General features: G+C 40.6%; 1 protein-coding gene across 1 annotated transcript in view; it reads left to right on the plus strand.

Annotated features, from left to right (window-relative positions):
• The window catches only part of LOC115084999 (cadherin-10-like), a 433942-nt gene that overhangs the window by 336079 nt on the left and 79846 nt on the right, over window positions 1-18017 (plus strand). The window contains 1 exon segment of the mRNA XM_029590505.1: window positions 7184-7371. Within this exon segment, the coding sequence (XP_029446365.1) occupies window positions 7184-7371 (188 nt within the window).

An 18017-nucleotide genomic window follows, 5' to 3' on the forward strand; every position in this document is an offset into this window, starting at 1 on the left:
AATGGTCAGTAGGAGTCCGTTTTTAAATATTCCATTTCTATATAAAATATCTGAGGGTAAGCAGAACTACCAAAGACATAACCTTATAGTACAGTGATAGAGTAGATCTGGGGATGTGAATCCTGGAAAACATGAGATCACTGATATTGCTATAATGAATAAGGTGTGGAGTGCTCCACATCAGGAGACTTCTCTTGCTGGGACTTAGGTGCCTCCTTATCTTGTTCCACTGATTAATGTCTTCTTTCTTTTGGTATAAGATCCAGAGGGTAGGAGGTTCACTGAAGGTTAGTAGTTGCCCTGAACTGGTTCAGTCACTCAAAAGGAATTTGCACATGTAGCCACATTAAAATGCATTTGTCATTTATATTCCCATTTTCTCAGCGCCCAAGGTCCTCCTTCAATTTCTCACAGTCTGCTCATGTTTTAACTATTCTGAATACTTTTTTGTCATCTATCCCAGTACAGGACTTGGGGCAGACCACTATTCAACTCTCTATATTAGAAAAAATAGCCATTTAATCCTACCCTTGGTTTCCTATCCTTTAACCAGTTACCAATCCATAATAGGGCATTGCCTCTTACCCTTTGACTTTTTAAATTTCCTCAGGAGTCTCTCATGGGGGATTGTATCAAACGTCTTCTGAAAATCTATATGCATTATTGAATTTTCTCAGCCTTATCCACATGCATATTTACACCTTCAAAGAGTTCTAATTGATTACTAAGGCATGGCGTTCCTTTGTTAAATCTGCTCATATTGCAATCACCAGAAGTTCAACTCCACTGTTGGAGTTAATTAGAATTGAGTCAATATACCCCTTACATTGGGAATGCACTGTTGATCTTTCTTTTCTTCCTGATATAAAAATGCTGAGTATGCGGCATGTTGTAAGAGTTCATGTCCCATAAACAAGCAAAATCAATTCAACTTTTGGATTTAGGAAAATGGGTAAATGCTGAAAAATTAAAACATATGAAAGCTGGTATTTATCAACTACTCCTTGGAGAAGTAAAACGAACAAATAAATGAAAAGAATGAAAAAAAAATAGTGATGGTTTGCTTTGAGCTGTTTCGTGCCTCCAGGAGTGGAGACCCCTCCTAACTTACTTTATCCTTACAATGGTTTTACTTTATCAGGGGTTGATATCTCCCATTCTGTATGCTAAAAGCTTTTGCTATATCAGGCCCCAAAAATAATCCCATTAAAGGACAGGAATCTTATGAGCAGTGAATCTGAATGTGGTATTTCCATCATTTTCATCAAATGTCAGCTCCTCTCACAGCTGGGAGAGTCTGTATAACCTCTCCAAATTGACTCAGCATCTCCAGTGAAAACGGACCAGTTATTTATTTTGCAATAAACATTGCTTTCTACATTATTTAACAACAGGTTGCTATGATGGTCACTGACAATGGTGTCAGAGGTGCTATTATAGTCTCTCTAAATAAATGCATAGTGGATCTGATTCATCTAGCAACCAGGAGCATGCATTTCTCAGGAAATATACTTTGACAGGAGTAACACTAGCAGCAGGATTAGGCTTGTGAAGTTTCACCCACAGATCACAACACTTGAATTATCTCATCTCTAACCCTCCAGTGAAAATATTACACTAGAATGGCAAAGCTGTGACTGATACTTTCAGGAGCTGAAATCATCAGGTAATATAAGAAAGCATCTTCCAGACATTTCAGCTCCTAAAAACATATTTTCATGTGTGCAAACTGAATATGCAAACATTTTAGTTTTTAAGTTAAACATATCTGACTAGTTTTTACCTTTCTAGGCTGTAAGAAATAAAGTTGCTCTTACTATCAGACGTATATTTTAACTTAAAGTACAATATATAAACTTAAACTTAAATAAACTTAAAGCGCGCCTAAGGAGATCGACAAAGGAGCCTGCTCCTTTGTGCGCTCCTTAGTGCACTCCCTTTGTGCACTCCCTTTTGTGGGACCAGCCCTGGACCCATTCCTCCCTATAGGAGGCCTTCAATAGAGCAAAGGAACCGATGCTACCCAACTACCATACTAGCATGTTATCTATCAACCTATTCATCAGAGTCCGGAAATATAATAGTCCTCGATATAACTGCTGTGACCAGAATCATCCCAGCAACCAGTCAGGCAACCATTCAAGCTCACAGAGGACAAAGCATTCTACCTCCCGAACCAACTAACTTACAAACACTTTCAACAATTCTTCCAAACATCTACTCATACAGACAGACACCTCTCTCTCACCCACTCTCAGACACCTCTTGAATTCCTACAGACTCACACCTTTTGGGCCCCAAACCCAGACCCAATCAACCGCATCGCAAACAAACCTCCACCAGAACCACTCTCACCATGCTCACTTTTAATATCCCAATCATCCACAACCAAAGGCGAACCCCCTTAACTAACTTCACCAACGTCATACAAAAAAGAATCATCCCTATCACGACATCACCATTGAACCAACTTCTAGGCCTCACGCTACTCTCAGTAACTCTCATCAATGCGCAATCCTTAACTAAGAAGACACACATCCTCAATGATTACCTCTTGGATAGCAACCCAGACATCTGTGCCATCACAGAAACCTGGTTAAAAAACTCGGACATTGCCTTAACCAATCAACTACCAATTCAGACATACGACATCTTCACCTTCCATAGACTCAAAAAAAGAGGAGGCGGACTTCTAGCCACGAAGAAACAACTCAGATTGACCGCACATACTATCAAGACAGAATCCAAATTAGAATTGGGTCTAGTCAAATCTAAACACCTACAAATTCTGTTAGTCTACGCTCCCCCTGGAGTTCTAGAAACGGACCCATCACCCCTCGTAGAATCCATAGTGAAACATATTAACGCAGACCTCCCAACAATAATTATGGGGGATTTCAACCTCCACACAAATGCAATACCTCGCTCTACCAATTGTGAAGCTCTACTCACCACCCTCGGCGTGATGGGATTCACACAGACCATCAACAGCCCCACACATAAAGCTGGTCACACCCTGGATCAAATATTCATCAATTCTAATCTCACTTGCACAATAGAACCTTCCTGTACCCCAATCCCTTGGTCAGATCATTTCCTAATAGAATCTTCCTTTTCCACACACAAACAGACACACACCTCTCCATACACCTCTACCATTCAATACAGGAAAGCATGTCCTTCTGACATACTCGGCAATCAGCTATCCAAAGAACTGTCCAACCTAGACCTAGCTAATCCTGACTCAGCCCTATCATCTTCGCAAAAGGTTACAGAAACAGTCGCAAACAAATGGTGTCCAATAATCTCCAAATCAATCAACCCAACAAAAAAGGGAAACCAACCTTGGTTCTGCTCGGAACTGAAACAAATGAAACAGGACTTACGCCAGAAAGAAAATAGATGGCGCAAAACACCAAACAAAACAACCCTCTCATCATACAAGGGACGCTTAAATCACTACAGGACCACCATTCTACAGAAAAAGAAGGAATACAATGCAAACAAAATACACCATTTTCAATATGATGCCCAGGCCCTTTTCGCTTACGTTTCACAAATCACTAAATCTACCTCACCACCTATTCCAGATGAACAAGCTCTCTCAAAAGCTATTGAACTCGCTTCTTACTTCCAACAGAAGATCTTAAATACCCTCGCCCTCCTTCCTACAAATACAACTCCCATCAAGTCAGGTGAGAATTCCAATTCTCTAAATAGACCCAAATTTGACTGTTTCGAATCAATCTCCACCAAAGAGATTGAATCCCTTCTAAAAAAACTGAAACCTGCTAGCCATCCGGCAGACAATATTCCATCGAGACTCCTGCTTCTAATCCCAAACTTGATCTCAGGACCTCTGACCAGCATAATAAACAGCCTCCTATCCCAAGGAAGCTACCCAGACATCCTAAAAACCGCTTCACTCAAGCCCCTCCTCAAGAAACACAATTTGGACCCAAATGTACCAGCAAATTTCAGACCCATCTCCAACCTCCCTTTCGTCGCTAAACTAACGGAGAAACTGGTAAACACACAGCTTTCTGACTACCTGGAAGACCACAAGATCTTACACCCTTCGCAATATGGTTTCCGTAAATCACGCAACACTGAAACCCTCCTCATCTCACTAACAGACCATATTATTATGGGGTTAGATAAAGGACACTCCTTCTTACTAGTCTTGTTAGATATTTTGGCGGCTTTCGACACCGTCAATCACACCATCCTGTTGGATCGCCTAGCAGATATCGGCATCTCTGGAACTGCGTACAACTGGTTCAAGTCCTTCCTCAGCAATAGGACTTACAAAGTCAAAATCAATAATAAAGAGTCACCCCTAACAAAATCTAATCTTGGTGTACCACAAGGATCTTCTCTATCCCCAACCCTCTTCAACATATACCTCCTCCCCCTCTGCCAAATGTTAACAGATCTCAACCTAATTTATTATCTGTACGCAGACGACGTACAGATTCTAATCCCCATAACAGAATCAATCTCAAAAGCGCTCACCCATTGGAATAACTGCCTACTTTCCATCACCAATCTACTCAACAGTTTAAACTTGGTCCTTAACGCTTCTAAGACAGAGCTTCTCCTCATCTCCTCAAATGACAACAATATCCACCAACCAATACCACTCAACTCTCAAATCACATGTAATCAGGTTAGAGATCTTGGGGTGATTCTAGACAACCGACTAAATCTAAGGAAAATGGTCAATACAACAACGAAAGATTGCTTTTACAGATTACAGGTCCTAAAACGACTTAAACCTCTCTTATTCTTCCACGACTTCAGGACAGTCCTCCAAGCGCTACTGTTCGCCAAAATAGACTACTGCAGCGCCCTTCTACTAGGACTTCCTAAATCCTCTACTAAACCTCTGCAGATGATTCAAAATGCGGCAGCAAGATTGTTAACCAGTACCAGCCGCTACGATCACATATCACCAATTCTCAGGAATCTACACTGGTTACCAGTAAATTACAGAATTCTATACAAATCAATTACTTTAATCCATAAAACCATCCATCATCAACTTCAACTTGACCTGGAAATACCTTTCAAACTCTACTCTTCTATCAGACCAACTAGAGACATTTACAAAGGCACTCTTAATGTTCCCCCCACTAAAGCCACACGCCTTGGTATGACCAAAGACAGAGCCTTTTCGATAGCAGGCCCATCGATCTGGAACAGTATCCCATCAAACCTCAGACTGGAGCCATGCCTTTTATCTTTCAGAAAAAGACTTAAAACCTGGCTCTTTCAACAAGCCTTCCCTGAACCACCAGACAATCACTAGTTGGCCTTCATTCCTACCCAGTCTGGCACTCCGTTTCTCAAAGAAAATAAATGGACTCTGAGACATTCAGGTTAAAGCACCGTCCTTAAGTTTTTAACTTGTACACTCTATGGTAAAATCTCTTTTACCGGCCTATCTTCTTTCCAGCTTGTTGCAAGCTTCCAAGTTCTCTCCCCCTGTTGATTGTAACTTTGACTTATTCCTACTTGTTGTTATCTTTCGTTTACTTGAATTTGTTACTCTAGTTTTTCCCTTTGTTAAACTGTAAACCGATCCGATATGGTAATTTACTATGAAGGTCGGTATAAAAAACTGTTAAATAAAAAATAAATAAATAAATATGACCCCCCCAAAAAAATGTTCAAATGGCCAGGTAAAGCACATAATGAGAAAGAACTATAAAATCCCAAAGTGGTACTTACAGACAAATGTAATTCATATACATACATATTCATCCAATTTGTTAGAGATGAATATAATATATTAGGGCAAATAATTTAGAATAGGAAGCAGAAGAGCAGTCTGCTAATCTAATAAGGTAAGTACAGAGAAATAAATCATCTTTGTATTTAAATAAAAAATAAAAGAAGCATTTCCCACTCACCCATAACAAAGTCTGAAAGCTGATGCAATCTGCCTTTATAAAAAGATATCACTCAAACGTTTTCCAGTATTATTAATATGTTCTATTTAATTTACTACATGCCTCTTTACTAATTACATATGAGGGAAATGATACTGTTAAAACAAAGAATCATGTAATCCTTGCTACAATACATATAATGGGGTATATATTCAAAAGCTATTTAGAAGAATAACGCACAAGTTATCCATCTAAGGCCAAGATTTTCTAACCTACCGCGGTGTCGTGAATCGCGCGGTACGGGGGGGGGGGGGGGCAGGGGGGGGGGTGGGTCTGCAATAGCCGGCAACGATCGCACCTCTGCGGTGTGATCGCTGCTGGCTTTCGCACCCAATAGCGCCATCATAAAAGGTGGTGCTATTGGCCTCGACATAGGCAGCGAAAAGGCTCCTTACCTTTTCACCGTCCACCCTGTCTTTGTGGCGTCTGCCCCGGTGCCTCCCTGACTCCTCCTGTTCCAGTCTTGACACCGCCCCTTTTTAGTGATTGCATGTTAAAAGGGACTTTTCGCGTGTGATCGCTTTGAAAAATGACCCCCTAAATGGCTAATGAGGCATATTCAGCCACTTATGCAGCTAAATTATAGACAGATAACTATATATTGGGCTATAATTTAGCCAAATAAAAAAGAGTCGTTTCATGGGCGTTCCAGGGAGGGGCTGAGGTATCTGGCAACATAGCCAAATTTCAGGTATATCCGGCTAGGTTAGCTGGATGATTTCAAAGTTTCTAAAGTTTTAAAGATCCTAAAGTTATCCGGATAAGTGGCACTGTTATTGTATTGGTACAACAAAACGGGAAAACTCTAAGGGTCCATGGTACCCATTCTGATGTAAATGAGAATTGCTGGTCCAGTGCTCCTAAAATATATTGCAGGGCAACGGTGTCTCCTCTCCACTGTACCCTTTTCCCTTTTCCCATTTTCAGTTTTACATTTCTATTGTTCTCCCCCTGATTTGGAACCCTCCAGTCTAAAAGTATTTGTTTGCTCCCGCCCCGAACCCCCCCCCCCCTGGGCCCCCACCCCATCCCCTCTCCCCCCATGACAAAAAAATCAACCCTGCTGGGAGCGAGGGTCCCACTCCCCCACTCCCGGTGGCTCCCATGCTGCATCTGATAGGCAGCGCTGGAAGCATAAACAACAACATCTTGCATAAAGGGAGATATTCCCTGACCCTGACAAAACTCTTTGATAACTTATTCTAACCAAATGTAATTTTCTTTTACAGACACTTACCATCTTGGCATCCCAGAATCTTCACCAATTGGCTCTTCGGTTGGTCACATTAAAGCAACTGATGCAGACATTGGGAAAAATGCAGAAGTAGAATTTAGGATCACGGACGGAAATGAAATGGATGTGTTTGAGATCATGACTGACAGAAGCACACAGCAAGGTGTAATAACTCTGAGGAAGGTATGCATGAGAGCCGAGCTAGTGACAGAGAACCTACAGTAACAAAACATGGTAGCATATGTTTATTCCAATGTTATCAGTTAAAATTAAATGTCTCATGTGATATAAATCAAGTCATAGCATTGGAAATGCAGCAGTAAATACTCTAAGCTTGTGCCTTTTTCTTTACACAAACTGGCTTTGTGGTCAGAGTCCACAGGATGGACTATTTTAAAAGGGTCTTTTTTTTTTTTCAGATGTAATTAGACTTCAAAGGAAGCCTAACTTATTAGTTTTCTTAGTCTTACTCTCAGGATTACATTCAAGTTATAATTCTCGCTTTAATTTTTCTTTACTATACAGAAAATTCTGCACCTGGATAACAAAGTTAATGCCAAAAATGGTGTTTACTACATTTCACATATATTATTAAGTTCATTATCTCATAATACCAGTCATAAGCTTTACTCTTTTTACATTGTCATTCATCATGGTTTCCTTCTTTTGGCTATTAAAAGGAAGATATTTACTTTTTTTTTTATGCAGGTTCTCCCTTTCTCCCCATCCCTAGTTGCATTCATTAGGAGTTGTGTGGTACTGCTTTTCATTTTTTTTTCCTGAATTTGGTCCCTAATTCTAATTCCTCAGGCACATAGCTCTCAACAAATATGACTAGGCAGTACAAAATTTAATTCTAATACAACATAACACATCTGATCCCAGAGGAAATATTACAATATCTAAATTATAGAGAATGAATCAAAAACATTAGGAAAAGTTGGAATCTAAGGACCTTATTCAAAATAAGATTTTTCCCATCTTTGACTACGAAAACAATTTTCTATTGAACAAATTATATTCTGGACATATATATTTTAATAAATGTTAGAGGGTTAACTGCAATTTTTGAGATATTGTGGAGAAGTTCTCTCTTTTATGTGGGTTGCCTAGAAAAAAAAAAGCCAACTGAGATACATTAGTTGCATGGAATTCCTCCTGAGGCAACCCCACAGAAAAAGAGTACATAAAAGCATGAGTCACTTCATTTCACTCCTTCCTGACTCTCTCCATTAGCCTAGAAAATGGCTTTATATAGAACATGACTCCCTTATGATATCACTAATAGGCAAGGTCTGATCTGCTTTCTGAAGCAAGATGTTGTATCTTAGCTAAGAAAGTTCAGACGTACTCCTTTTCACTATAATTATAATAAAGACTTTTCTGTGTGTTTTAATAGTGATTCCAGTGCCGATGCAACTGATATTTCTACTGCTGCTGAAATATTTTGGGGCTGGGCTGGAAAAATGGAGTTTCATGGCAGGAGAATCCAGGATTCTGCCTATGCTAGATATTAAGATGATTGCTCTTGTGATACTAAGGGGGCCAATGTCCTATCAGGCAATGTTCTTCACCAAAATGAATCCTTATCATGAGAAGTATTTCTCATAGACTCAACTCATTTAAATAAAACAGAAATTATATTTATGGTGATTTTTTTTTTTAGGCATAGCCCATGCGAAATCCCAGAGTTTATTGCAAACAATACCTTAATGACAACTCGCCACAGTAATACTTAATGACCTTTATTTTCAGTTTTTATTTTATTTTCACTGGGAATTTCAGTGTTAGAACAAAAGAAATCTGTGAAAAAATGACTTTGTTATAACAAACAGGAGAAAAATCAGTGAAAAGGTCATTTTTCCACAGATTATTTTTTTTTGCTTATAACATAGAAATTCCCAAGGATAATAAAATGAAAAAATGACAATGAAGGTTCCTAAGTGTCATTAAGGTACATGGAAAATTGTCAATCTGCACAATTTTCCATGCAAAATGTAACATTACAAATATTGCTAATAAGCCCATTTGCATTATTCTTCAGCTCATTAGAGATTTTACATGTGTTTTGCACTAGCTTTTTTAAATAAAATCGTCCATTTGGCGAGCCACCAAATAAGACATGCAAAAATTTGCAAAGACAATTTGCAATTTTTCCACGTGTAGTGTGTTTGCAAAGGCAAATGCATGTTAGTCCATCAGCCTCAAATACTGTGGATGATGATAACAGTTAAGGGAATGGGATGTTTTCTTTAGAGTCACTCGTCATCACATGGATGCTACTGGTCTAAGATGCCTCCCTCCCTCCCTCAGGAGCTTAGACTAGAACAATGCCCTCACACCTTTAAGAAAAGATTAAAGACATGGTTGTTTTGTGAAGCCTTTGCCCTACTCGGATGACCTGTCGGGTTCATGTCAGGCTGCGTTGTTAGTTGAACCACATCGCTAGCAAGCCGCTTCTGAGGACTGACATACCATCAATGTTCTTCAGCTGTAATACTCTAACCCAGTTATCTAATTGTTATCCCCATTTTGTTAGTCTTGATCTCCCTGTTCAATGTAATGCATCCTTGTGCAAAGGTTTTTGTTAGAATGTAAACCGAGGTGATTTGTAACTTGTCACATGAATATCGGTATATAAAAGTGCCAAATAAATAAATAAATAAATAAATAAATAAATAATGCTGTGCTCGGGTTACCTGGAAGTTTCATGATGCGCAGCGAAAGTCAGAGATAAAGAGGCAGTTAAACAAAAATATATTAATTTGATACTTCAGTCCATTCTTATAGTTATTTTTTTACTACTGCTGTTGTTGCTACCACGACTCCTTTTTCTAGTTCCCTTTATTAACATTGCTTTTATAGGGGTTGCTGTTTTAAGGAAAGCTATTAATAGCACACCTGTCAATACATTCTCAATACGCTAGTGTCTATTTACCTGCACAATTTAACTTTTAATGTAGAAAACTGTTGGTGCACCAAAAGAAGGTGTGGTGAGTCCTCTTCCTAAAACGTAATACACTTTGTGCAATATGCTAAATAGATGCTAATGCTTTAGCTGTTAGTAGGTGGAGTCATTCATAGATCTGCAGTGGACCTGTCAGTGAAGATCGGTACCGGGAACCTTCTGGAATAGTAAGACAGCATTCCTGTGAAGTGGGTGGGGGTTCAGGCTGGGGAGATCTTTCTAAAGGGGCTGGAAGCTGGGGGGAGGGGAGTCTGACAGTATTTGGGAGGGGGGAGAGGGTATATCTAATGATGCTCAAGGAGGTTGGAGGGACAGTTTATCATTGTTGAGGTTTGAGGGAGGAAAAGAAATCTCTTGTGCTAATTGGCACAACAGATTTAGCTATGAATTCTGTGCACACTTCTCTTTTTATGTTAGTGTGCTACTTTAGGAACACTTGCTAAAAAGGAATTGAGTGATTGGTGGGAGTGGATTCTTTCGCATGACAATAAGATGTTATTTTTAATTTCTATTAAAAAAAATTGAAAAAGATGGATGCTGGCCAATAAGGCAATGAAGGTAATGTGATACCAGGAGTGCCTAGAATGAGACCATAATAGATGGTTACTATTGCTGTTAGAAGGAATCGATTGTTTGTTTATATTGCATTTTTCCTTTAGTGTTTGCACCATTTGTTGTATTATAAAAAAAATTGTACATAGCTTGCCAAGTATGTTTCAAACTAGATTTATGCAGGAAAGCCAGCTTTGAAAATCAGCGGGACTGTGAGAGCAGGTATAAATATCCATGTAAATATTTAGGCATGCTCTTTTGAAACCACGCATAAATGATTTTCCCACCCCAAATCTGCTCGCAGGAACACCTCTATGCAGTAGTGTCAAAATATGCATGAAATCACTCCCATATGTACTTTTACACATACAATCCCCAGAGGGATTTTCAAAAAATGTATTTAAATGCATAACACTGTGTTTTACGTGCATCAGTGCTTTTGAAGTGTAGTTTGCAGAGGCCATTGTATTACCCAGTTGGGATGTTGGTGGTGGTATACAGTGCCAATGACTGACAAGCTAAATAAATTTATTTATTTATTTTATTTATTTATTTTTAATTTTTATATACCGAAGTTCTTGTAGGGACTACAAATCAATCCGGTTTACATAAAACGAAGAACTGCTCAACAGAGAGCGGAGCTTTACATGGAACTGAGGAACATATGGAACAGTATAACTGATTGACAATTTAACATAGTGCTAAATAAAGTAATAATAGTTTAACTGGAAATAAATAAAGCAATATAATATTTTATAAAGACAGTTTAACTGTTTAACGTATCAATAAATATAAATATAAGCAATGCCAAATATATATATAAAATATAGTAAATTTTTGAGCTTAACGGTAATTGTCCAGTAGCAGATTCTAAAATTAGTACTTGATGCCGTGTTCATAATTAGGGTAATTAGGATACTTAGGAATTGTGAAGTCTGTTCGTCTTATCTGTCTTATTTTATGTTGAAGTGGAACAAACAATACCTAGCAACAGCTTTGTAGTATCTTAAAAAATGAAGACGCATCTGTTTTTCACTGGGCTGGAAAGCTGTCTCTCTGTAGAGGTACTGTGTGCTGAACAGACTTCGATTAGCATCCTTTTTCTCTCCTTATTTCTTTTATTTCTAAATTTTATTTTAAAATTCTTCATTGTATATTTTGCTGACAATTTAGCCTTTTCTTTACTTTCTTGTCTCTTTCTCTTTCATTATTTGTTTTAATTAGCACTTTTGAACCTGAGCTGAAAGCACTATAGCTGTGACTCGATCCATCCATCTGTCTTGATAACTTCTGCAAGGCCTCAGACTGGTCATACAATTCACCAGTCATGTCCAAATTTCGTGGGGAAGGTGGAATATAGACCTGGTACTCACCCTATTGAAAATGGCCTTGATCCAATAAGGCTAAAGTCATTTTTGACAAGGTCAAATTTGAAAAGCAACAGAATATCTGTGCAAAGCAACAGAATATCTGTGCAAAGAGTGGTTAGCAATTTCTCCTTTGTATTATAATACAGAAGCTATAGCATTTGTGTTAGTTTATAACTCATGTTAAGATTTTTTCTCATTTTTGTTACTTTCTTCAACTTCCTCATGCCAGTATTGAAATGTGTGTGTACGTATATGGAGGGGAGAAAGAACTGGAAACAGTACTTCAACAAAGGCACTACCAGTGTTGGTTAAGTGGTAAAAATTATTTCAGATGTCCTATATAAGGGCCAAGTTATTAAAAAGCACATTAAAAGTTTAATGTGCATGCTAAATGGCTGATTCATGAAATAAATGATACAAAGGCCTGGATTCACTAATGCCACAAGGCTTAGTGAATCCCGGCACTAACGGGGGTCGGGGGAGCGAAGCGGGGGGCGTTCCTGCACTAGCCAGCAGTGATAGCACCGCCTTGGTGCGATCGCTGCCGGCGAGGCGCCAAATAACTACACCATAAAAGGTGTAGTTATTCGGAGCGAAATAGGCAGCGAAAATGCTCCTTACCTTTTCGCTGTCGGCGCCATCTTTGCGGAGTCGGCCCCAGTGACGCCCTGACTCCTCCTCGTTCAGGGCTGACTCCACCCCGATGTAGCTAGCACAGGCGTGCAATAGCCTTAGAAAATAAGGACCAAAGTGTGCTTACTGAGTACAAGGCCTGCACTTAAGAGAGAGTGCAGGTTTATTACCATTTGCATGCCCTAAATGCCCTAATGAACATACCAATTAATGCCGATTTAATGCAGAGGAACACCCAAGAAGCATCATGACCTTATTGGGACCCCCACCCCCATTGCCACACTGTCAGCATAAGCCACCCTCTTCTCACTCCCAGCCACTGATGAAGCAAAAAGATTGTTTCTGTAATGTGTTTATAGTTTATCGTATCAAAACCTACAATGTGTTTCAGTGTAGCATATACCTCCCTTTAGCATGTACATTGCCTGCCTGTCTATATTGCTGAGTGCTAAAAAAAAGTTATCCTTTTTGCAGAAAATCAATGTTTATTACAAAAACCAATAGTGGAGAAATTTTAAAATGCATAATTTGAAAGGTGTATATAAAGTTGTATAGTCAGTTATTTCATTACTGGATAAAGAACTGCCATTTTTATAACTAAAAAAAATAAATTTTCATTTGAACTGAATCCCATGTGAAACAATATTGAGTGTCTATATTCTCTAGAAGAGAAAAGTCAAGTTAGAAAATAAGTTACTGGATTGAGTAAATATAATTGACAATCCCCAAAAGGTTAGGCCCTATAAAAATACTCACAATAAGCTATCAAGTGCTAATATTCCATAGTGTGTTTTAGAATATAATCAAAACCAAATTCACTAGTTAATATTAAAAAATATTTTAACACCAAAAATATGTTCACTAAACCAAGATAAACAAACATCAAAAGGCTAGGGAATGTGCATGGAAAACAATTCCAGATGGGTTTGTTATATTACTTTGTTAACCATTTTCTGTTGTTTAGTTCATATTTATTTATTTAAAGTCTTTCATTCCACAGCTTCCAAATAGTTCAGTGCAGATAACATATCTGACATCCATAAAATCATACAATTAAAATAAATAAACACACAATAAGAAAGATATTTGATGCAACACATGCAATACCCAAACATATCAGTTCCTAATTGAATTTATTTCATTTTGCCATTCAGCTTGTTTCCATTAATGTCAATGGGAGATGCTATGTATCCTATTTTGGACTCTATAACCAGTAGCACCCCAAGGAACTATGAGAGGGGCAAAGCAGCACCAACAGTGGCAGAAACACTCCAGGGCATCATGAAAGAAGTAACAAATAGTCCAAGTCACACAAAGAGGAGCAAAGCAACATCATCAGTGGCATGAAAGGGCAAAATCAACATAAGAGGAGCAAAGTAGCCCCAACAGTGACAAGACTGCCCCAAGGTTCCATGAGTAGGGTATAACATCATGAACCTGGAGCCAGAGGAAACTCTGAAAAGGTTTTCGTAGTGCTCCTGACTTGAAAATTGGTTGTCTAGCCTGGGTGCAAGCATAAAACACTAATTGATGTATCCAGTAGCTGAAAGATGGTGATCTTACTGTCCCTGGGCAGAAAGAATCCAGAGAAAATCTCTGGAAAAAGTTCATTGCAGTCCTGACATGAAAAATGGTCCTCAGAACTTTGTATAGGGGTGAAAAACTAATTGAACCAACAAGACTACTGGCTGAAAGATGAGGAATAATGTTTATTCAGGGTAAAGCTAGAAAAAACACTGGAGGGGGTTCATAGAAGTCCTGATGTAGAATCTCTACATCAGTGGGCAAAAAGGTCAAGTTTGGTGATTAACCACCTCTTTGCTGTGTCTTTCCTGCTGCTGATTTTTGTAGCGAGGGATTGGGTCACCAGCATGACACTCCTCCCTGAAATCACAAAGAGAGGAGCAGAAATAGCAGGAGCAAGAGCACCAACATGCCACGGACCTGAGTAAGGACAAAGGGCACAACAGCCATGACATCTACATTCCAAAGCATTAATTTAGAAGAGCATAAGTGAAACAGGAGTGGAGGCATAACCAATACTCCAAGGCACCAACAAAGGACAAGATAGCAGCAGTTAAGGCAATAACACCGTAGGGTACTGTACTAATCTCCATCATAATTCCTGGTGAATAGTTTGTGGTCCTCTTAGATCTGCAAACTCTGTTATAAATCCAGCATTCCTTATAAGGCAGGAAAAGTCACAGTTTATAGTCCTCTTGGTTCTGCAAACACTGTTATAAACCCAGCAGGAAAACTCACAGTTTGTAGTCTTCTTAACTTTGTGAACTCTTCAATGAATTCAGATGCCAGCTCACTCTCTCTCTCCTCCCTAGATCAACTCATCTGTCTCTAATTTAACTTGTAGGCCGGGAATCCATGTACTCCCTTGCTTGGTACTCCATCCTCACAGCCCTCACATCTCTTCATTTGTCAATCACCAGAGCTAAGCTCTGCCCTTAGGTTTCTTGGGAATTGTAATTTCAGATGGAGTCCATATTCTTCTCCCACAAGGAACATACACTCCATCACATACATCCCCCCTTTTTGTTTTTCTGTCACCAGGCATTCTTATCCCCCCCTCCCCCATTCCCAGGAAAGGAAGTCTGCATTTCGATGCTTTTTCCCCATTCTATGAAGAACTGTAAAGTCATAGGGTTGTAGCGCCAAATATCACCTAGCTAAGGCTGCATTTGTCTCCTTCATTGTATTCAGCCTTTTCAATAGAGCATGATCTGTTTTTAACACAAATGTCTTCCCTATCAGATAATACCTCAGAAACTCTACTACCCATTTGATTGCCAGGGACTCTTTTGGTGACAGAATATTTTATTTCTCTGGGAAATAATTTCCTACTGATACAGATAATAGAATGTTCTCCCCTCGAGTCTCTTGTGATAATGCAGCCTCCAAAGCCAATTCTTATGCATCTGTCTACAGAATAAAATCAGTAATAAAATCTAGGGATGTGCAGCAGGGATGAATTTGTCCCATTCGGTATTCATATTCTTGGGGAGCCAAATCCGTTGCATCCGTTCTCGGGAGACCCTGATCCATTTATTAGTTATGTATGTATTTGTTTCCCAAAAGAAAATCCCATCCCAAATCTTTAAATTTAATTAACTACAACCCCCCACCCTCCTGACCCCCCCCCAAGACTTACCAAAAGTCCCCGGTGGTCCAGCGGGGGTTCTGGCGCGATCTCCTGCACTCTGGCTGTCAGCTGCCAGTATTCAAAATGGCGCCGATAGCCTTTGCCCTTACTATGTCACAGGGGCTACCAGTGCCATTGGTCGGCCTCTGTCACATAGTAGAAGCACAAGATGGTGCCGGCCATCCATTACTCCTACCATGTGACAGGGGCTGGCCAATGGCATGGATACCCTGTCATATGGTAAGGGCAAAGGGCCATCGGCACTATTTTTATTAGTGGCAGCCGATGGCCCGAGAGCGGGAGATCGCTCCTGGGACCATCACTGGACCACCAGGTGATTTAAAATGTTTTGGAGGGGGGGGGGGTCGGGAGGGTGGGGGAAGCTAAGGGAGCTGTTTTGAAGTGTCGGGGTGGGTTTAGGGATTGTTTTTTGTGTGCTGTTTTTCCTGCCCTCCCCCAAAATGATAAGAGAACCCCCACGAACAATTTTGTGGGGTTTTCCTATCGGTTTTGGGGAGGCCCCGATTTCTGACGACTTTGAAAATATTGCACGATATTTTCAATCATCAGAAATATGATTCACATCCCTACTGAATATGATCAGTTTCACACTGAGGCATTCCCAGACTCTGGAGCAGGAGGGAACTTTATTGACCAGGCCTTGATTCACAGGCACTGGATACTAACTATAACTTAAAACAACCTGTAACCATTTCCTCTGTTATGAAAACCCTCACAGAGATAACACCCCTTTTGTCTCTTTGCACAGGCCTCCTCCACTCAGAAACCATTTCCTTTCTTGCGATTCCTCAACTTGTAAATACCATCATCTTGGGGTTGTCCTGGCACCAGCAACACCAACCTGTAATTGATTAGAACTCCTTGGAGTTGGCACATTGTGGGTCCACCAGGATTACCACATGTCTGTCTTCTGTCTAGCATCCACCCATATTGATAGGGGCCATAACTATGCCTGGCTTGCTGCCCCAGTGTGCTGTCTATGCTGGTATATTCTCAAAGCAACAGGCCAAGACCCTGCCCCCACATCAATCTTACGACTATAGTATAGATCTCTTCTTTGACAAGATGCAACCATGAGGGCGAGTCTTTCTGTTATCTCCTCATGAAACAGAGGCCATGAGCGAATACATCAAGAAGACCCCGGCAAGGGGCTTTATCTGGCCATCCTCTTCCCCGGCTGGTGCGAGATTCTTTTTCATAGCCAGGTAACATGGGACTCTTAGACCCTGCATTGATTTCAGGGATCTCAACGCAATCACAAAAAAATTTGCTACCCACTGCCCCTCATCTCAGAGCTCTTTGACCTACTACAAATTGCCAAGATCATCACTAAGTGGGATCTAAGCGGATTTCATTTTATAATTTCATTCACATTAAACAAGGGGACAAGTGGAAAACCATGTTCAACACTTGAGATGGGCACTATAAATATCCCATTATGTCCCTCAGACTCTGCAACGCTCCTGCAGTATTTCAAAATATGGTAAACAAAATCTTTCAAGACTTTCTTTATTCCTACTTTGTGGTCTACCTGGATGACATTCTTATCTATTCACAATCCTTGGTGTAATTATTTCACTCAGGGGTAGATTTTAAAAGAAGCGCGATCAGCCTACTTTTGCTTGCGCATCAGACTCAAGCAAAAGTACGCTGGATTTTAGTAGATACGCGCGGAGCCACGCGTATCCACTAAAATCCTGGATCGGCGCGCGCAAGGCTATCGATTTTGTTTAGCCTGCGCGCGCCGAGCCGCGCTGCCTCCCCTCCAAGGCCGCTCCGAAATCGGAGCGGCCTCGGAGGGAACTTTCCTTTGCCCTCCCCTCACCTTACCCTCCCTTCCCCTACCTAACCCACCCACCCGGCCCTGTCTACACCCCCCCCCTTACCTTTGTCGGGGGATTTACGCCTCCCGGAGGGAGACGTAAATCCCCGCGCGCCAGCGGGCCTGCTGCGCGCCGGGCCGCGACCTGGGGGCGGGTACGGAGGGCGCGGCCACGCCCCCGTACCCGCCCCCAAAACGCTGCCGACACGCCCCCGGAACGCAGCGACGACCGGGCCCGCCCCCCGACACGCCCCCGACACGCCCCCCTCCGAGAACCCCGGGACTTATGCGAGTCCCGGGGCTCTGCGC

The sequence above is a fragment of the Rhinatrema bivittatum genome, chromosome 2, assembly GCF_901001135.1.
Source record: "Rhinatrema bivittatum chromosome 2, aRhiBiv1.1, whole genome shotgun sequence".
Taxonomy (NCBI): domain Eukaryota; kingdom Metazoa; phylum Chordata; class Amphibia; order Gymnophiona; family Rhinatrematidae; genus Rhinatrema; species Rhinatrema bivittatum.